The sequence below is a fragment of the Enoplosus armatus genome, chromosome 2 (assembly GCF_043641665.1).
Source record: "Enoplosus armatus isolate fEnoArm2 chromosome 2, fEnoArm2.hap1, whole genome shotgun sequence".
NCBI classification, from domain to species: domain Eukaryota; kingdom Metazoa; phylum Chordata; class Actinopteri; order Centrarchiformes; family Enoplosidae; genus Enoplosus; species Enoplosus armatus.
The window spans coordinates 26464650-26485769 of record NC_092181.1 but is presented as its reverse complement, the minus strand read 5'-3'; the positions used below and the strand labels follow the sequence as shown (position 1 = coordinate 26485769).

General features: G+C 42.3%; 1 protein-coding gene across 3 annotated transcripts; it reads left to right on the top strand.

Annotated features, from left to right (window-relative positions):
• The first annotated feature begins 1233 nt into the window (after positions 1–1233).
• Positions 1234–20077, top strand: LOC139301072 (hexokinase-1-like). Of its 3 annotated transcripts, XM_070924364.1 has the most exons (19): positions 1234–1522; positions 3615–3777; positions 8441–8589; positions 9523–9642; positions 10010–10105; positions 10316–10415; positions 10731–10914; positions 11418–11573; positions 11698–11931; positions 12770–13074; positions 13809–13957; positions 14153–14272; positions 14640–14735; positions 15442–15453; positions 16078–16177; positions 16394–16577; positions 16758–16913; positions 17651–17884; positions 18681–20077. In XM_070924364.1, the coding sequence occupies exons 1-19, from the start codon at positions 1460–1462 to the stop codon at positions 18829–18831; spliced, it is 2772 nt and encodes a 923-aa protein (XP_070780465.1). In that variant the 5' UTR covers positions 1234–1459; the 3' UTR covers positions 18832–20077. The 3 variants fall into 3 exon arrangements, with proteins under 3 accessions (XP_070780465.1, XP_070780457.1, XP_070780474.1); XM_070924356.1 differs by lacking the exon at positions 15442–15453; XM_070924373.1 differs by lacking the exons at positions 10010–10105; positions 15442–15453.
• The last annotated feature ends 1043 nt before the right edge of the window (positions 20078–21120 follow it).

Below are 21120 nucleotides of genomic sequence, written 5' to 3'. Positions count from 1 at the left end.
AAACTAAACTTGGAGACATGGTGAACTAAAGCGTGGAATACCATCCGTCTCCTTTTCTGCTGGTTTCAGTTCTGTTCTTGAGGTCCAGAGCTTCTACCAGCTTTTCGACCTCTAATCAGTCGCTGATTTACACCTGGAGTTGTAATTGATTGTGATTAACTATCTGGCGGAACAGGAAGACAGCTCGACACAAGACCAGTACTTTCCTATATACTAGTAATATAATGTTTGTATTAAGTATGCAACTGGACACAGGAAAGAACTGAGAATCCCGTTTTGTTTGAGTTAAATTTTGGTTTAGGAGCTTTAAGCCGTTTTAAACGTAGAGAGTCTTTACACCACAAGTTATGTCTCGGTTCCCCTCAGTGAGCATCGTGCCCTTAAACAGCAGTTTGTGAAGGCAGACATTTTATCTCTTTGTTCTTTCATTTTCATGAACTCCTGGAATAACTAAGTGAAGAATGAATCTCCATGCTCAGTCATCACTACAGTAAGAGGTTTGTGATACTGTGGTTATCAAACATAGTTTCAAGCAATTACTTGGCAACATGCTAGCTGCAGCATATCTTTGGGCGCCCAGCTGAATGGTCTATGACACTAGCTGCTGTGGGAGGGGAGAGTGTTGCAGGAGATAAGAAAGCGTCAGTCACGAGCCGGTTTCTCCAACTGTAGTACGTGTGGAGCTGTGGTGGTTGGATGCTGCAGCTTGTATCTGATGCCCTTCAGCCTGTAGCTGATGCTGACTGTCATGCAGCAGGGAGAGGGACGATGACATCATCGTGTGGTAGCCCTGCCCCTCTGCACGTACACCTCTGGGTGCCGTGGCAACGTGCGAGACGTGCCGGTCTGGGGGAAGTCTTTGGCTCCCTGAGCTGCTGGGAGGAGAGCGGCAGGTTATCGTGCACTTGCAGCTTCCTGTTTCAGCTCACACAGCCCCCCCCCCTCTCTTCCTCACTCCCCTGCTGCTGTAGGAGAAGCCCCCTCCTCTCATCTAACCCTCCCCTTCTTCCTCTCCTTCACGTCCCCAGCTAAGCCAATCAGATTGCTCGGTGGGGGCAGGGCATAGCAGAACCACCATTCCAGTGCGGAGCTGCTGCATCTCCCCAGAGCTAACAGGGAGCTAGCAGCTCAGAGGGAGGAGACACGCTCAAACCCAGCCTCTGTGTGTGTTTGTGTGTTTAAGTGTGTGTGTGTGTGCGTGTGTGCGTGGCTGTAAGTGTGTGCCTGTCGCAGACTAGCAGGCACGGACACTGCTGCACTCTTGTTTCACCAGACTTTTTCCTTTTAACCTTGCCTTGCCACGGTGCTCAGCTCAGGCCTGCTTCTTCCTCCACTTCAGGATAAAGAGGGATCAGCGTGGGGGGACAGGAGAGAACAGACGGCAGCCTTCCTTTCCCTCCTTCTTTACTCTCTAACCACCTCGTAGTCGGTGACAGCTCCTGGCGGACGTGCAGGCAGGATGATAGCAGCTCAGCTTCTGGCCTACTACTTCACCGAGTTGAAGGATGATCAACTCAAAAAGGTGAGTGAAAGCAGCTTTAAACTGCCACATTGGTCCTTTTGTGTCGGAGCTGGAGAGTTTTGTAATGTGACAGCAGCCCGGTGGACAGCCATGGACGCCGGTTCACGGTAGCTGCATGTCAGCATTGAGCCTGTGGGGCGTATCAGGCTGGGAGAGGAGGATGCAGCATTTGGGAAGTAGAGGAAGAGGAGGCCATGATGAATTCATGAATTTGGATTTGATTCTATTCTAGTTAGCAGCGTTTGACATGGATGTCCTTGAGAAGGGCTGTGGTCAGTGATGGTGGTGGTGAGCTGCAGACCCTCGTGAGCCAGTGTTTCCGGAGCGTCGGTTGCCAGGGCGCCTGAAGCAGACAGGTGTCTGTGAGGGGCTGTTGGGAAAAGTCGTGAGCTCTACGATCTCCTCCCTCCCCGCCTGCTTTCTACACTCACTGATTCTTACTCTCTTTTTTACGGTCGTTCTCATCTTTCCCACGTTTACTCACTCATCCTCTCGTTACCGCTGGCAAAGACGACAAGGACTCATTAGCAGAACGCAGATGTGGCCATCAGTGAGATCTGATCTGGAATAAAAGCCTCTGGTCATCTAAAGAAACTGACCTTGGGTTTAACAGAAATCAGCCACCGGATGGGATGACAGACCGGTGAGATGTTCCCAAGGGGGGGGGTCAGATGAGATGGAGGGGGAGTGGGAGGTTTATGATGTCATGCGTGATGTCACAGTGCAGTAGATGCACGTGCCTCTGCTGAAGTAGGTTAGTGGAATTTGTACTACGGGGGTGAATCAGAATCCCTGAAAGGATGAAAGTTATCCAACCATGTGGCTGCATACCATATTAAGAAATGCAGTCAAATTTAGCCAAAATGACTTTCTATCTGTCATAGATAATGAAAAAGGCAGAATTAGCATAAAAACAAACAGTATCAACATTTTAACCAGAGAGTTCGTCTTTACAAACTCAGCATTTTATATAAAAGCGGTGGGGATTCGAACGTTTCCACGGAAAATAAATATGGCAGACGATCAAACCGCCTTACAGGCACACAACCTCACGAGGCTGAGAGACAGGAATGGAACAAGGTGTGATTCTTCCTCCCGTGATTTCCTGGAGATCATGCCGCACTATATGTAGTACTCTGCAATGTCACTGTCCTTCACATTACTTGAGAGGCTAATAATAGCAATGCCACACAGAGAAGCCTGATGAGAAACAAAAGTGTGGACAGAATGGACGCCTGAACTGTGGTGCACCTCATGGCATGCACTGTGTGCTTATGTAACAGTGAATGTTGTGGGCAAACCCCCCCCCCCTCCTCCCCCCAACAAACATTCCACCAATTAGATGCATTAACTGTAATACAGCAATTAAACTGCACAATGCAGCTGTTTTAAACAAACTGATTATTATGTTGCTGTATTGACTGACATATGGACAGTTTCTCCAACTTGTACTTGTACTTGTTGTACTACAGTCACTTCTGTCTCATGTTTCTACAACATCATTACGTTGTGGTTCAGGGGGTCGAGATGTCCTGGTTCAGGCTCCCTCACACAATATGTGGTACTTTGTGTTAAGTGAATCTATCTATTGACTTTTTAACTACCCCTCAGCCTCAGTATCCAATCTCCCAACATGCCTCTCTTAGATTAGCTAATTAGTTAAGTAAGCGGTAGCACAATCTGAGGTGTCCTTACATAAGGAAATAATGAATGAGGCGGAGGCGAACAACGTAGAGTCCATTACTTCCTTCATCAGGACACCTCACAGTGCGTTACTGCATTATACCATGATGACCTACCAAAGGAAAATGGTGTTTTTTCTGGTCTGTTTCACCGAGTTAACCAATGACATGAAACATCAGTAATGTTGCTATGGTTACCTGCAGTTCATTATACCTTGCGCACTGATGCTTAAACCATTGGTCGGAAATGCTTTTTAATTTTTTAATTTTGTTTATTTCAATTGTACTTCGCACCCCCCTGTATGGGTTTATCTGTCGCCATGCCTTGACTGTATGTACACGTTTGGTAACTCGTTTCCAATAATTTGGCTCATTTTAAGTGTGTTTGTGTCCTGTGTTCTGTTCCCCAGATTGATAAGTACCTGTACTCCATGCGATTCTCGGATGAGACACTGAAGGACATCATGAACCGGTTCCGCAGAGAAATGGAGAACGGGCTGGGCCGTGACACCTGCCCCACCGCCACCGTCAAGATGCTGCCCACCTTCGTCAGGTCCATCCCTGACGGATCAGGTACAAGAAGATTCTCAAACACAGATCACTGTGATAACTAAATGTGTGTGTTTAAAGATCCTGATATTTGTGTCCAACAAATCCCAAAATGTTTTCTAGGTTCCTGCTGCCCGAAAGGATCTAAAGACAAAGATGAACTTAACCCATAGACTTACAAAGTGACTAAAATCGTTTTATCCTTAAGATGCTTTTGGGAGACGGGGTCCTGTTCAATTTTTATATTTTTTTAGGTTTTAAAATATTGCACGTATTTTGAAGCACTCAGTGAGTGTGGCTTTAATATGTTGTGCATCTTAAAGAAACACGTTGACAACTTGGTGTAAAAAGAACAGCTAATTTGCTTTATTCTCTCAGGTCTTGACTGGAGGTCTGTTTGAAATGTTCAGCAGAAGGTTAAATATTAGTTAAATATTGAATTACCTGCCACTCCTCAACAGCAGTTCCTGGTGTCCTTGAGGAAGCACAAAAAAAAAAACAGAATTAACACTATTTACACATTCATATTATTGATATATTCATATATATTGAAAAGATTAAAGCATTCAATGAGTTTACCGTATTGTTTTTAAGAACATTTCCACCATGTCGTCAGTTCACGATGCAGTAATTGTATTACTAAATACAAGTAACAGTGACAAATGAGGAATGTCACTGTTCGGCGAAAGCAGCAGCATCATGAGGATGACAAATTCACACACATTAAAGGCAGAGTGATCCCATTCAGACTTTTTAACAAAGAGTACAGTGTCTTTGTTATGTTACATACAGTCTATCTATACTGTAAGCGTGTTAAAGCACCGCCTGATGGATCCTGTTGCTATCTGTCTATAAACAATGTGCTGATGTGGTAAAATCGTCAGGGCTGTTCTGTGACATGAGCCTCTTTGTGTTTGTGCTCTGGATTTGGACTCGGTACATCACTATTGTTTTAGTCCCGGGGGGCCAAACAGTTCAGCCTCAACACACTCTGCATTCATGTCATAACATGCAGCAGCATCAACACACAACATGCACACTGTCGGGTAAAGACCTCATAATGTCTGTTTTATTGATGTGACTTTAATGAGAGAAAATTAAATAACCAATAGGCTTATATAATCCATTAAAAACCAGTTACATTAAATATTCACGACTGCTAGTCTGAGGGTTGGCCTGTTATCAGCTCAGGCTTTTACTAGACTGCAGCAACATACTAACTGGATTATATCATGATCAGGATTGTGCCAAGTTTATTTAGCTGAAATTAAGATCGGCAGTGTCAACTGATCCTGTTGATGTTCTGACCCACACAATATACTTTTTTTTTTAATATCAATATATATTTTACTTTAAAATAATAAATTGAAGAAGTTAGAATTTAGAAGAATTTAAATATTACAGTTATGTGTTGGCATTAGAGGAGTAGTCTGTCGTAATGTCAGCAATGCCTGCCAGTCAAAGATATAACTGTAGATAAAATGTGATAAAATATAAAAAAATAAATACAAGAGAAATATCAGAGTTTGAGATGATACACCTCAATATAAAAAAACGCCAGAGAGCTGGTATGAAAAGCTGTAATAGTATGTCTTAAGTTAAAATAGTGCGTAAATAAAATAACATACATAAAAAGCATATTACAGCCTGCAAATAAACATGCCATTATTTTTTTATTATATTATTATATTGTAGTTTGTGCTATGGTAGTACAAACAAAATGAACGATGCTCATAGTGAGGCTGGTTCTGAATCTGTGTGTAGATATTCTTTTTAATGCCCTAAATGTCCTCAGAGAAATCTAACCAGGCCTCAGAACAGCTCGTCTGAGCGGCTCTTAGATTCACATCGGCCAAAGTCAAGAGGTTCGCCCCTCAAACGGGGGCCTGTTTGCTGCCTAGCGTGGCTTGTCCGTGTTAGTAAACAGCTCCAGTGCACAGAAATAACATCAAGTGCCTGTCAGACATACTGTGGCCTGAACAAGGCCAGTGGGAGGGGGACAGGCCACGCCGCCCCGTCTCACATTAGAAATAACCTCAGGTTTCAACAACTGCATGAGGTCGGAGGGATCAAGCAAAGGGCAGAGTTGAAGCCTCGCTGACAGTTAAAACTGATAAACATTTGAAAGCCTGATCAGCAATGACGGACACTATCTGACGGATGACCGCAGCAACGAGATAAAAGACAACTTTTCCTCTTCTGTAACACGAGAAAGACCAGCTCATGTTAAAATGTCCCCTTTTTACCTGACAGATCCAGCCTGAATCTCATGAGTTCAGTTTTCGCTGTGAAGTTTAAATCTGGAAAAACATCAACTGAGCATTCGCTGAAAAATCACAAATGTTTACGTTCACTGACAATATTTTTCTTCTCTCTGACCTGTTACTCCACATTACCACTACTGTCTGTCTGTGTATTGGCAATACGTTTTTACGCAAAATGAATGGTAGTAACTCCATTTCAATTCTTAATGTTTCTCTCCAGACTACAATAAGCAAAGCTAAATACGTGGCTTGGCTATGCAATGCTACAGTCAGTGGTTTAGTCCAGCTTCAACACCGTGTCTGTTGTCCACAGCGAATATGGACTATGGGAGGGAATGGTGTCACACTGCAGAAGTGAGAGCTCTCGGAAGTTCAACATTAAGCCAGACTTAGCCAATACTCCAGTCTCCAGTTACTGTGACACAGCAAACAATGCTGAGTGGTCAAGTACGTCTCCGATTGTCTCAGATTCACCCGACAAAGTTCACAAGCCTGAACTGGGAGAGTGCGAGAAGACAAAAGCGGACACTTTTTGAGATCACACCTTCAGCTCCTCCTGCTTTGGGGATTATATCTCTTGAAAACGGAGTAAAAGGCTGGGTTTGTTGCCAGGATTAAAGGCAGGATTAAATTTAAGAATGACAACCACATTTTTGTTTAAATCCTCGTGTAACTTCTGTCTCTGTGCTCGTGCATCTTTGTCTCGAGGCAGTTCATGACTGACAGGATTTGACTGAATACTTGGTTACTTGATGATGTCTGTGTTAGTTTAACACCAGGCTTGATGGGCTTAATTATAAAACTACTGCAATAGATACTGAAAATCCAACACGAAGAAGTAGCGGCTCACACAAACTAGCATTGACATTACAGCGGGACAAGGACGATAAAGTGGACACATGCTCTGCAGCCAATCAGTAACACTTCTATATGTCAAGCTCGTCACATCTCATTCCAGTCAGGTCAAGGGGATAAATAGTGCAATGCAGCAAACACTGCAGTCACGGTGGCACTAAATGAAGAACATTGTTTGGTTGGGAAGCAGGATGTCCTGGCTGTTGGCCTTGTAACGGAAAGGTCACAGGTCTGATCCCTGCAACAGTTAATGCACATCCACACACTATCACGTGTCCTGCTGCAGCGTCCTTTTGCAAGACACTTAATCTCCTTCTCTTCTCTTTCATTGTAACTCACGCTACATCAGTGTCAGATAAAGGCCTAATAACTAAATTAATCATTTTAATTCAAAATGAGATTACAACAGTATGTATAGTAACATTTTAGAGCATTTAATAACCTGTAGTTTTAAAATAACAGGAAATATGTTGCAAGTAACAAGTTGTGTGTTCATTTTAGAATGAACTAAATTAAACCAACTCTATATATAATGTCGCAAGAAAGCTTCTCTCTACTGAGGATAGATTTACGTTTTGGCTTCATGCCGGGAGTGAGACTCTACCTCAGCGCCTGGCTGGTGGCTCTGCTCACATGAAGAGAGCCGTGGAAATCTAGCTAGAGTGCATCTTAAAATCTAAAATCTTAAAGGTCATTTTGTTTGTTTGTGCGGCTTCTCTTTCTTAACAGGGCACTTCCCTTTTCAGGCTTTTAGTTTCTGAAGGGTTCAGGTTGCGGCCGTTTCTATTACCAGCCTTAATCGTGAGTTTGTTCCTACGGAGTCTACGGATACACTGCCAATAACGGCACGTCAAGAGTAAGACAAATGAACCACTGACGAAGCACTGACGAAGCACCGAGTGAAGCGCGTTGCTCGTGCCAGCGTTAATAAAATTAATATTTTGAAGTGCAGTTGGGAGTGCAGTTACAAGAGCAAACATTTGTGGTTTTATTTTTTCTCACTATTGAAATTATTCTTGCAGTTACCCTCAGCGAGCGCTCCGTTGAACATGCAGTGTGCAAAGCTCTTTTGTCCTTTTCAATGGCATGTGGAGTTTGGAAATGATGATGGACTCAGGGAGCACCAGCAATCGCTTCAGTGAGCTCTAACAGAGAATCAAAAAAAATTTAAATCCTCACATCAGAACTGGTCTGAGCCTTTCTGGGGTCTTAAAGAGACATTCGGGTACATTAGAAAAACTTGTTATCTTATACGTTGGGTCATCTCTGCCTCATATTTAAAGTCATCTGTGACATTTTATATCTCCAGGAAAATGAATCCTTTGGCAAACAGGAAACAAAGCACTTTCTTTTCTGGTTTGTCATAAATAAAACATTTAAGACAAACCAGGTAAATATAACAGCTCCACCTACAGAAACTCCAACTTCATCTACAGAAAATATAAAGGAAGGAGACATTACAGGCACTAGGCGCATGTTGGACCAACAATTGTTAAAATAAACACTAAAATAAACAACAACAAAAGGAAATCTCAGTTTTACATTTATCTGTATTCCCATTCTGACAGAAAAGGGGGACTTCATAGCTCTGGACCTTGGGGGGTCGAACTTTCGGATCCTGCGTGTCAAAGTGACACAGGACAAAAAGCAGCCGGTTCAAATGGAGAGCCAGGTCTATGACACCCCCGATGACATCATCCACGGCAGCGGGTCACGGGTAAACACAAATATATATCGACCATGATTACATTTGTACTTGTTGTGTTAAAACTTTCTTAGTTTTGAAAAATCAGGGTTTGATGGTCTGGTTATTTTTATGGTTAATATTTTACAAAAACTGGGTGGATGTTGCTTAAAACATGCACCAGTCATTATCTAAGCTGTCCACATGTTGTAATCAATGTTGTAATAAATCAACAAATACTTAGCAAATAGTGCACGACCCAGGTCAGACACTCAGCTGTTTCCACTCAAAATATTCACTGTTTGTGTCTGCCCTCCGTACAGAGCCCAGTAGTGTTTGAGGTCAGGTCAAGGATCAATATGTGTAACATGACCTCTTCAATAATGCTGAGAGCAATGAGAGCGAAGTCAGAACCAACGCTGACCTTCACTGAACTTATAGAGAACAGCTGGCGGTCGTATCGTAACATGATAACCAAAACATGAGCGACTGTCTGAGGCCGTGTGATTGGATCAGAGCTCGATTTGCACCGACAGAGCAAAGACAGATGCTGTTTAATGACATGTCGGGGGGACAGCTGGCCAGAAATGTATTGTGTTATATGGACAGGTTTGATGACAAGGACATAAACATTATAAATATGAAACAATACAGTGAAAATTGTTGTTTTCTAAAATAAATAAAGATATAAACCCTTTCAATAGTGGTCTATCCGCCCAAAAATGTGAGGATATATACTCAGTTACCAGTTTATTAGGTACACCCAACTAAAATTAATGCAATCTAATGCAACCGTCCTGCAATGAATCCGGCTCAATATATGAATATGAATGAATATTGTGAAATACCGAATATTGTTCAGAACTCTTTTACAGCTCAGGAACTTTTAATTATATGTTGTAATGTAATATAAGATGTATGTCATGTTGTTGTTCTACAATGTAAAAGTCCCTTTTCTGCCTGCAGCTCTTTGACCATGTTGCAGATTGCCTCAGCGACTTCATGGAGAAGCAGAAAATCAAGGATAAAAAGCTTCCTGTAGGATTTACCTTCTCCTTCCCGTGTGCCCAAACCAAACTAGATGAGGTAAACAAATGTGTTCTATACTTTGATGTGAAAGGCATAACTGCTGACTATTCGTTTTAGAAATTTGGGGGGGGGGGGTTCCGTCTTTCATTTGTCAAGTCTTGAGGTATGAATATGATGAGATGGGGAATGTTTTGAAAGTATAGAAAACATAAGTGAATTGATATTTTGGAAAAGAAAAAAAGCTTTAGCAAATGTTTGCTTCTTCAGAAAAGCTAAATATTGTGTAGTTGAGGAAGAAGTGTTAGTAAATGTGTTGTTGGAAACTGATGCCGTGGTTGGAATAGCAATGGACAGACATTACGGCGTGCCAAGCCCGTCTAACTGTAACTTAAAGTTTGGCCTTACAAAACCACTTGTTTTATAGGCGGTCTTAGTGACATGGACAAAGAAGTTCAGAGCCAGCGGTGTAGAAGGCATGGATGTTGTGAAGCTTCTGAACAAGGCCATCAAGAAACGAGGGGTGAGTTTTTTTCTCTTCCTTTTAACTAAATTTGCATATGGCGTACAAAACGAAGCATTCGTTTTTTTTTTGTGATAGGTTCATTGTTTGATGCATTTCAAAATACACCACCCCATAGCGACGATTTGATTTTGTTGTACATCAATGATGGTATACTATATGATGGTAATTTGATTGATTTTGTAATCAATAATAATCTCGTCTTTTCAGGACTACGAGGCAGACATCATGGCGGTGGTGAATGACACAGTTGGCACCATGATGACCTGCGGATTTGACGATCAACGCTGTCAAGTGGGCATCATCATAGGTAAAGACAAAGACTGAATTTTTTTTAAGGCCAACAATAAAGTAGATCATACAAAACTGATGAAAAAGAAATGTCATTGTGGTTCCGATGCTGCATCCATCGTGGGAAGAAATGACTTCCTCATCCTTGATCAGAGCAGACTAAGTCAACACATACAGCACCTTAAGAGTACCATAAGCACAGTTCTACATGTGGGGGCGCCAAAGGTATTATAACCCTAACACTGGCATCACTGGGACAATGCACTCTGCCTGCTGAGCTCCACACAGCAAAAGTCATGTGGGACAGGAGTCATGCAGCTCTGCATCCTTTCAGGAACGGGAACAAACGCCTGCTACATGGAGGAATTGCGTCACATTGACCTGGTGGAAGGAGATGAAGGCCGGATGTGCATCAACACCGAGTGGGGTGCTTTCGGGGATGACGGGTCTCTCGAGGACATTCGCACAGAGTTTGACCGTGAGATCGACAGGGGCTCTATCAACCCAGGAAAGCAGCTGTAAGAATTCCCTTCAAATATTTATTTACTCAAGCTAGAGTTTTACCAAGAAAGCATAGTCTTTCCAGCTTGAAAACATCTGGGGGATACTGTGCCTACAGTCTACAGACTGCCCTTTCAAACCCCATATTTTCTGAGTGGGTTGAGGGATTCCAGTTCTTTAACTGTAGGATACCTCCGTCCAACACCGAGTACTGTTCAAACTGTGAAATATATCCTATAAAACAGCAATTGCAACAAAGCAGTATCCTTGATTCGCTGGGGATCCGACCCCCTTTGTTAAGGTCATAATTTACCTATGCATCAGGAGCATGTTCTTTGTTTTCGGTGTACACAGCAGAGAAACAGAGACAGAGGTCATGCGTCTTCAAAAACTGTATCTTGCCAAGCAACAGCAGCATATCAATTCTTCTTTGGGTCTTTGGAGGGAAGACGGACCGACTAACGCAAACTGTATCCATGGCACGTCCTCTAAAAATGCTGCTGCGTTTCCTTCTGCTCAGGTTTGAAAAGATGGCCAGCGGGATGTACATGGGAGAGCTGGTTCGACTCATCCTGGTCAAGATGGCCAAAGAGGGGCTTCTATTTGAGGGACGGATAACCCCCGAGCTCCTGACGAAAGGAAAGATTGAGACGAAACATGTCTCCGCCATTGAAAAGTGAGTGTAATGCACAAGAGAAAAATATGATCTTGTGTTTTGAATTTAGTTTGACATAATAAGTGAATTTAAAATTGTCTATCTGGACATCATCTTTAATTACGAGACATATTTGTCATTTTAGGACTAAAGAAGGACTGAAGAAATGTATGGAGATCCTGACGAGGCTCGGGGTGGAGCCTTCGGATGAAGATTGTCTGGCTGTGCAGCACGTGTGCACCATCGTATCCTTCCGCTCAGCCAATCTAATTGCTTCAACACTGGGAGGCATCCTCTCTCGCCTAAAGGAAAATAAAGGAGCTGCACGCCTCCGCACCACCGTGGGCATCGACGGGTCTCTCTACAAGATGCACCCTCAGTGAGTATTCTTTAAGAGAGGGACTGAAGGGGGAGTCCTGTAGAGAGTATGGTCATGGTATTGAAAGTTGTGATTTCATGTCTCTAAATTAGCCCCCCTCCGCCCAAACATACATGAAAACCAGAATGAGAAGACTACTAGGGATCAAGCCGAGGCAAACGAGATCCTCTGAGGAATATAGAGGATGCACACCAGACATTCCTTTGAGTGGTGGGAAGATTTCAGATTCCCATAAATCAGTCTTAAAAAAAAAAAAACCTCTTCAAGGAGGTAATTTGGTCGTAGTGTCGGGTGATAATTCAACATTGCCGTTCATTCCAGCTATATGTTATTGCAATGATATGAGCTTTTTGCAGTCCAAATGTATTATTCGAAGCAAATTGTAATTATGTACAACTATATATATAATATGTAGATATAAATATATATATAAATAACATTGGAATATGAGCTTTGAACATTAGTTGGATTATTTCAACATTGCCATATTTTGATATTGTGAATATCTTTATTAGAAAATATCCAGATTAATAATCCTGTTTTCAATCATCCTGTTTACTCATGTGCTGGTGCTTACATTATATAATAATAATAATAATAATAATACTAATATGTTATAATAAAAGTAAGGCAGCAGTGCAATATTCTGAAATAGTTTCAGTCTGCAGTGAAAAGAGGTATGTATGTGTGAAATGCCACCTGAGAACATCTCAAATCCTGTGCAGTATCTTCCTCTATGTCCACATCACACAGGGTCTGGCGTTGAATGATCAGCAAAGATTTTGGGTTTTGTCATTTCAAGGCTCTCTCATTCGGATATCTTGTGCTCTCTGAACAGATACGCCCGCCGTCTGCACAAGACAGTGCGTCGCTTGGTCCCGGACTCGGACGTCCGCTTCCTGCTGTCTGAGAGCGGGAGCGCGAAAGGCGCAGCCATGGTGACAGCAGTGGCGTACCGTTTGACCGAGCAGACGCGCCAGATTCAGCAGACTATGGCAGAATTCCGGCTGAGCAAAGCCCAGCTGTTAGAAGTGAAGAAACGAATGAGGATTGAGATCGAAAGAGGCCTCAAGAAGGACAGCCACCAGGAGGCTACAGTCAAAATGTTGCCCACCTTTGTCCGAAGTACACCAGACGGTTCAGGTGACTTAAATGACAGATATTCAGAAAGACGGGAGGGAAGGACCCAGTAGCAGAGTTTGTTTCCTCTTGCAATAAATGCCACAGTGATATATTTCCAACTTATCCTAATCTTCTTTAAAGATGGGTGTTGTGTAGTGAGACCAGAGTACGGCCTCACCTGAAAAAGAGGCCGAGTCAAGTGTTCAATTTTCAGGTGTGGATGTGTGAGGACAAACTCACTGCATAAGAGCAGTTTGAAGTTTGATAACCATCAGCTGGGCATGTTTTTTACGCAATATAGTCTCTTGAAGTTAGTTTAAGCTACTTGTCTTTGTCTACTTGGCAGTTTTCCAAAATCAAAGCCTCATTATCAGGCGCAGTGAAGTGAAACAGGTTCCTCCGAATTATTTTAAAACGATTCACAGGCATAACATCGTCGTTATTAGTCATCGCTGGTCTCTTAACTAATCTTGGCAGCGAAGACATTAACGTCACAGACCAGTCCAGATAAGTTAAAGAAGATATCAAAGCCATGAGGGAAGAAGTCATTCTCAATATGGCAGTTAAACTATTTGTAATATATTCTAAATCCTTAAATTCCAATATTCAAGTCAAAGTAGACTTCAATGCTTTTAAATAGGGGGCAATATTTCTTCTAAAATAATATCAATAACAATGGAAGAAAAACGGTATCCAGCGGTGACAGATTAAGTTTTGCTGGTTCTTAGGCTAACAAGGCCTTTCTTGTTATACAGAGAACGGAGATTTCCTCGCTCTGGACCTCGGAGGGACAAACTTCCGTGTGCTTCTGGTGAAGATTCGCAGCGGGAAGAGACGATCAGTGGAGATGCATAACAAAATCTATGCCATTCCCATAGAGGTCATGCAGGGCACAGGAGAAGAGGTAAAGCTTTTGTTATTTGGAAATAATTCTCATTCGTTATGAACAGAAGTCTATTTTTGACATAGATTTAATAGCCACAATAAACAACATTTGGGAAGCATTTAAACATTTTAGTCCTGCCATAGCAAATGAAGTGATAGCCAACAAAACCATATCTCCCAGTATACAAACCACTAAAAGCATGTCTCTTTCCAGCTCTTTGACCACATTGTGCACTGCATCTCCGACTTCCTGGACTACATGGGAATGAAAAGTGCTCGACTGCCACTGGGTTTCACCTTCTCCTTCCCCTGCCATCAGACCAGCTTGGACGCAGTATGTTCTCTATCAATTATCTCAAAAGTAGCACCAATGTTTTGTTAAACAGGAATCAAAAAGAACCAGAACTGGGTGCCTACCATGTAATGGAATTGTAATTATACCAACGCAACGGACGGAAGTAATTAAAGAAAGCATTCGAGGTTTAGAGCACAGTTCGGAACAAACACGGTCTTCTTCTGCTGGCCTCCACATTAGCATTACTAATCCGTTGTCTGCATCCATTTATTCCAAGAGTTGACCTTTTAGTCAGAACGCTGCTCTAACCTCTTCAACCTTTAGACGATTATAGTGTCATTATTAGAGTGTTGTACCATCACAGTATTTGTTAGATATTTCCCAGTAAGTGTTTTGTGCTCTGCAGGGTATCCTCGTAACCTGGACCAAAGGCTTCAAGGCCACCGACTGCGAGGGCGAAGATGTGGTGGAGCTTCTTCGGGATGCGATCAAGAGGAAAGAGGTAATTCCAAACAGGAAGTACATCTGATCTAGTTACTAGAACAGCACGAACACAAACACCGCAGTTTCTCCGCTGCATTCAAAGCCTAACACTTCATGCGACAAGTCAGTCGTACTGTGGCATTCTGGAGTACTAACACTGAGAGAGAAAAAGAGTACTTTAAACTTTAAAGCAATTCATTCAATATTGCAAAAAAAAAGTTTTACTGATCTGATTATATTCCAATTTAAGGAACCATCTATACCCGACAGCATTAATATCTGCCATTTTGCTTCTAGTTAATATTAATTCTGACTGCGGCTTTGCACCGATGCAGTTTTTGTTTGCCTCATGTTGCTTTAAAAGCCTACATGTAAAAGGTCTGACTGACAGACCTCTGCTGGCTGGATTTCAACCAACCTCTGTAGTAATGATGTGTTTGTTTTGTCTGCAACACTCACACTAAGACTGTAAAAACTACTGTTCATCACCATGCTAATCCTGGCATACTGACATTTTGCAGCTCCAGCACAAAGACACCTGCTACTGTGCAAAACTACAATTTAACAGAACCTATTATGGCCTGGCATACACATTACAGCTTGCCAATCACTCATAATTAATAAATACATTTTAGTACCGATTACTGCATCTGTTTTGTATTCAGGAAGTTTATTCATATATCATCACTTTGAGTTTTATTTTGATATTGATTTCACCCTTTTAGATGGAGAATCCAGTAAGTATTAAGTGACTGTAAATCTTTAACTGGCAGGTAAAGCAGTGCGGGACCGGAGCAGTGTGTGATTATTGGTGTAATAGCATGTCGTAACACCTGGAAAACCTACTTTCAGATATTGCGGAGGAGTGTTTGTCTGTGTCTGCAGTGTGGGATCTTATTTAAGCTCAGAATTAGCACAGTGATGACAAAGATGATCCTCTGTATTCTGTGGGTTTGGCAGAGCTCCTGCATTTTGCAGCTCTCTGAAACAGCTTGTGTATTTTATTGTGTAGCCTAAGAGTGTGCGTGAATTGCATCGTGCTCAGTGTGGCGCTCGAAAAGTTCAGGCCTGATATTAATCCTTCTGTCAACGCACCCATTCAGCATCAGTTGTTGGATGTAAAATGTGGACTTAACATTGCTTTGATGTTGATGTTAGTGATATTATGTATTAACAACATCTTTTAGTTGGTTTTGGTAAAAGTAATCACCATTGTAATAACTTCAAAGTAAGCAATCTACTCTGTACATGGACTAAGAGGATTATAACACAAAGCATGAATCTTGAATTGTGAGATTTGTGTAATGTAGTGACAGTGTACTTACAAATATTCGTGATTTTCCTGATGTTTGTTTTCCCAGGAGTTTGAGCTGGATGTGGTCGCCATAGTGAACGACACAGTGGGGACGATGATGACCTGCGCATACGAGGAACCCACCTGTGAGGTGGGGCTGATCGCAGGTGAGTTAAACACCACCGCTTTTATAAGGGAATTTGAATCTATACATTTGTTATGAAAAGTTTAAGGGGACAGTATTTGGTAAATAATTACACGATGAACTTATATACTCACATTTATGTTATATTTACCATAAGATACTTTCTTTTATATAGTTCAGTGCTAGTGATCCACAGCAGTTTTTGAGACTGATGGGCTGTGACTGTGCATCCTCTCAGGGACAGGCAGTAACGCCTGTTACATGGAAGAGACTAAAAACATCGAGATAGTGGAGGGAAACGAGGGCCGCATGTGTGTCAACATGGAGTGGGGGGCGTTTGGAGACAACGGCTGCCTGGATGACATCAGGACGAAGTACGACCAGGCGGTGGACGAGAACTCGCTCAACGAAGGCAAACAAAGGTCAAACTACATCTCAGTATCTTCATTGAGAGTCTGAACACCGCTGATAGTGATCTACTGTCCAACAGTTCAACACTTTGTCAATTCATACAACAGATATAAACCACCCAAGGAGGAGTTAGTGTAGCGTGCTGTCATCTAACTGCTAACTAAGAGGGGTCTCTTTCTTACACATGACAGATATGAGAAGATGTGCAGTGGTATGTACCTCGGAGAGATCGTCAGGCAGATTTTGATTGATCTGACCAGGCGTGGCTTCCTCTTCCGGGGACAAATCTCTGAGACGTTGAAGACCAGGGGCATCTTCGAGACAAAGTTCCTGTCACAGATAGAGAGGTAACACTTAGCACTGCTGTCCAGAGACAGTCAAAGCAGCACTGTGTCTGTTACAAACTACTAACTACTTATTTTTGGGCCATTTGGTGGTAAAATTTTCTTATTTCAGAAGATAAGCAAATTATTTGATCAGATTGTCCAAAGCCTACAGTGTGTTTCTCCTACCTCCCATGCAGTATGAAAATTAAGCTAGAGAAAGACGAGATAGATTATACAGTACAGAAAAAACTGCTTTCATTTTTGTCATTTTTACATTATAGAAAACGCATTTAAATCAATCTGCACCAACGACTGTGTAACCACACAACTATAACTTAAATAGTGAAATGGTATACGTCAAGCAAACATGACGTTAAGTGTGATGATTTATTTATGTACATCAAACAGATGCGCGTTCATACTGTAGTGGAATGAATGGAAACTGGTGGCAGCCTGGAGGCAGCAAAAAAAACAAATTCAAAACCCAGAAATAGCTGGCAGTGCTGTAAAATATCTGATATATACTTGTTTCTATACAGCTTATGGCTAAAACATACAGCAGTGAAAAGCAGCATTGTTCACAGCATCTTATAACACACCTAGGTATGAGGGGGGGGGGGTGCAATGTGACGACTTGAGTATATACACTGTTTAAGCCTACCTTAGCCTCTGGGAACAGCTGTGAGGTATCTGGTGACTCTCCTGCTGTTGGCTGACCTCTGACCCCCCCACCCCACCCCGCCCTTCCTGCTCCACAGCGATCGTCTGGCGCTGCTGCAGGTCAGGGCGATCCTGCAGCAGCTGGGGCTCGACAGCACCTGTGATGACAGTATTATCGTCAAGGAGGTGTGTGGCACGGTGTCCCGCCGTGCGGCTCAGATCTGCGGAGCCGGAATGGCTGCCGTGGTGGACAAGATCCGTGAGAACAGAGGACTGGACCACCTGGATATTACCGTGGGCGTGGACGGCACGCTCTACAAGCTGCACCCACAGTAAGACACAGGATAAGAACATAATAGGGGGCGTGTGTGGGGGAGAAGGGGTTCATTCACTCGAAAACACTACAGTGGATATTGAGTTTCATCAGGCTTCAAAGGTTGCATCTTTTTTTATGTCCTTGTATCAATCATTTCAGGAGAGTGGACGGAAAGGAACTCATTTTTTGAATCATATCATTTTCATATAATTTTTTCACACTAAAAACGGACACTGACAGCTGGCTAACAGAAAAGGAATATGTATAAATGTAAAACAATTGCCGGCTCCTGCTTGTTAAAGATGAAGATTTGCTACTGTTCCTCTCTTTTCATGTAATTGTAAATTTGATATCTTTGCATGCGGGACTGTTAAGATTGACTTGTTTGACTATTGTCAACACAGACTAAAGGTAGCTGCGTCAGGGCTCTCAATTACTTCCTACTACTTCAGTTTCTTTATCAAGACCGTTTTAACAGTCCTCGCCACGCATGATCCCATCAGTCTCCTTGCAAATGAGCATCCCAAGGCTAACATGTTAGTTCCACTGTGAATCAAAGGGCTGCTAGGGGGCTGTCTCATTCAGCAGGATTACAAAGTTAGCTAGACAACACAGAGTAACATCCAGAGGGGCTCTTTTAACTTCAGTCCATCCGGCCCTATATTAACTTTCCCTGCTCTACCCTGCTGCTCATCCTAGCTGTAAAACTGATAGCTGCGTTTGTTTCTTGTCCTAGAAAGCATCTCTCATTTCCTCGAGTTCAGTAGCGAACTGCCTCCTAACCACAGTTTCCTGTTGCTCTCTACCCTCAGCTTCTCTCGGATCTTCCAGCAGACGGTGAAGGAACTCGCCCCAAAATGTGAAGTCAACTTCCTGCTATCCGAGGACGGCAGCGGCAAGGGGGCCGCCCTCATCACTGCCGTGGGCTGCCGCCAGCGAGAGCTGGACGCGCAGCAACACTGAGGAGCTCCGCCCCGTTAGTCCTCGAGAAGTACCTGCTGCTCCGCCGTGACCTTCACCCACCGCACAGCCCAACTCCATCTCCCCTTGGCAGCCGTGACTCCATCTCTGCCCCACCTGGCCCCCCCACACAGCCAGAGAGACATGCTGCATGCATAGGGAATTAAAACTAAATATTTATTTATACTTCACCAGAGGGTTTATTATTTCCATGTTTGTACATTTTCCTCAATAACTTGTCAATAATCTGATAAATCTAGACTCCTTAGGCGTGCAATATTTGTGTATTGCTAATTTTATTTTTATATGGAGGCAAATATATAATCGTATTTATACAGCTGAGGCCACTTTGAATCCCAGAGGTCATTAGGATTTTGCACCATAGACACAAGAAAATATCAGCACTTTTTATATGAGAGTTACAATGGGAGCATTTCAATGTAACTTCCAAATGGAGGACGTCCTTCTCACTGAATGATGAAACCCATTTTTACAGGCTGGCTCCACTGGTTCAGAAAAACCAGTTCCAAAAGGGCTCGCTGCAAAGGGTTGAATGCAAGAGTCACGGCTGTTAAAATCATCCTCATTTTATGTGCAACATGCTCACACAGTGTGCTAGGCTACTAACTCCTTTTTGTGTATCTATCAATGTAACTCACATATTAAAGTATTCCAGCAGCACCATAACATTTATTCCTCAAGAGCTGAGAGGGTAGAAAAGGAAATGTTAGCGTATCCTGTTGCTATTTGTGAACTACTATACTTTTGGTGTTGTGATGAATCCCACTTCTACTTATTGTATGTGCAAAGAATAAATGTTTATTGGGCCCCAAGAAAAGAGTGGATACTACGAGCGCTTCTGTGTGTATTTGTGGCTGAGTGTCAGTGTGTCCTACTGTAATGACCTGTAGCTTTCAATGTCCAAAGCTCTGTGGAGACTGCATGCCTTACATTAAGACAAAGGAGAGCACTGGATCATTTTCTTTCTTTCTTTCTGTTTTTTTTTTTTACATCAATATAGATTTGTGATCGACACGGTGAAAAGTGAATTCATTAAATTATATTTTGTTGTGGAGTAAATCCTGTGTCTTTTTCTTAAACTATCAAGCAGCAGCAGAGGCATGCCTAAACTTGTAATACTAGACGGGGTGCTCCATACTGGGCAGACACATGTCAAGTGAGGTGAGGTGTTGTTCAGCATTAATACCAATACAGGCTACAGACGACAACAACAAATTAGGTCCTGTTATATTTAAAAGATATCACGAAGGGTTATATTATCGTTTCTATGAAATGGTATTCATCAGATAACTTTATCATGGGTGCAAATACTAATATATGAAACATACAGCCAATTTAATTTGATCTAGAAATATGCGTAAGGACAACCCAATGACAAAAAAAACATTTGAAATGTTTTTCCAAAACTGTGAAAGCAGAAAATTTCAGCCTGGGTTTTGTTGACTTGTATCAGATGAAGGTGATGTGTTATGATCAAGAACCAAGACATGTTGTTGTCTCTTCATTGCATTGTATTTGTACGATTAATCATTTACTCATTTGTTTTTTAGATATCAGAAAATGGTAAAAAAACTAAAATGCCCATCACTGTGTTTTTATGTCAATCAAGATGCATATTACACTACTACTAATACTACTACTACCTTTCTACATGTGGCTCACTTCAACACATCATCTGGCAAAGGGCCTGTAACTGTGCTTACTAGTTAATAATGCATTTACTGTATGTCTAAAACATTCTGTGTCGTACTGCATTATACTCACTTCAAGTCTTCGTCGTTGAAAGTACAAGCTGGTCCTGGAATCTGGCTGTGCTGCGTTCACCAGACCTGCTGCCACCATCACTGAAGTGCATCCACCCGGAACAAGGCTACAAAAAAAAAGAGAGGACAACTCGCTGGGCAAATGCTCTTTTATCCCTTAAATACACATCCATACACCCTGTGTGCAAGCTGTACATTTGAACACCTGTCAACATCTGCCAACCTATAAATGTCAACAATGGTTTAATTATGATGTGGTGTGAATCTTTATTACATGCTGCTGTTGTTGTACTTATCCAATGCAATGCATTTAGTATATTAATCTTCCATGCTGATGCCATGGGTCAACCCCTCCATGAGTAACATACCAGTTTTAATCAAATGTACACATTAAGAGTTTAAACGACAGCCTGTATCATCCTTTTGTTGAGGTGTGTTTGCTGGGGAGTGCGTGGGTGTGTACAGGTGTGTTTGCATGCATTTATGTCTGGTGGCTCTGCTGCGTGTG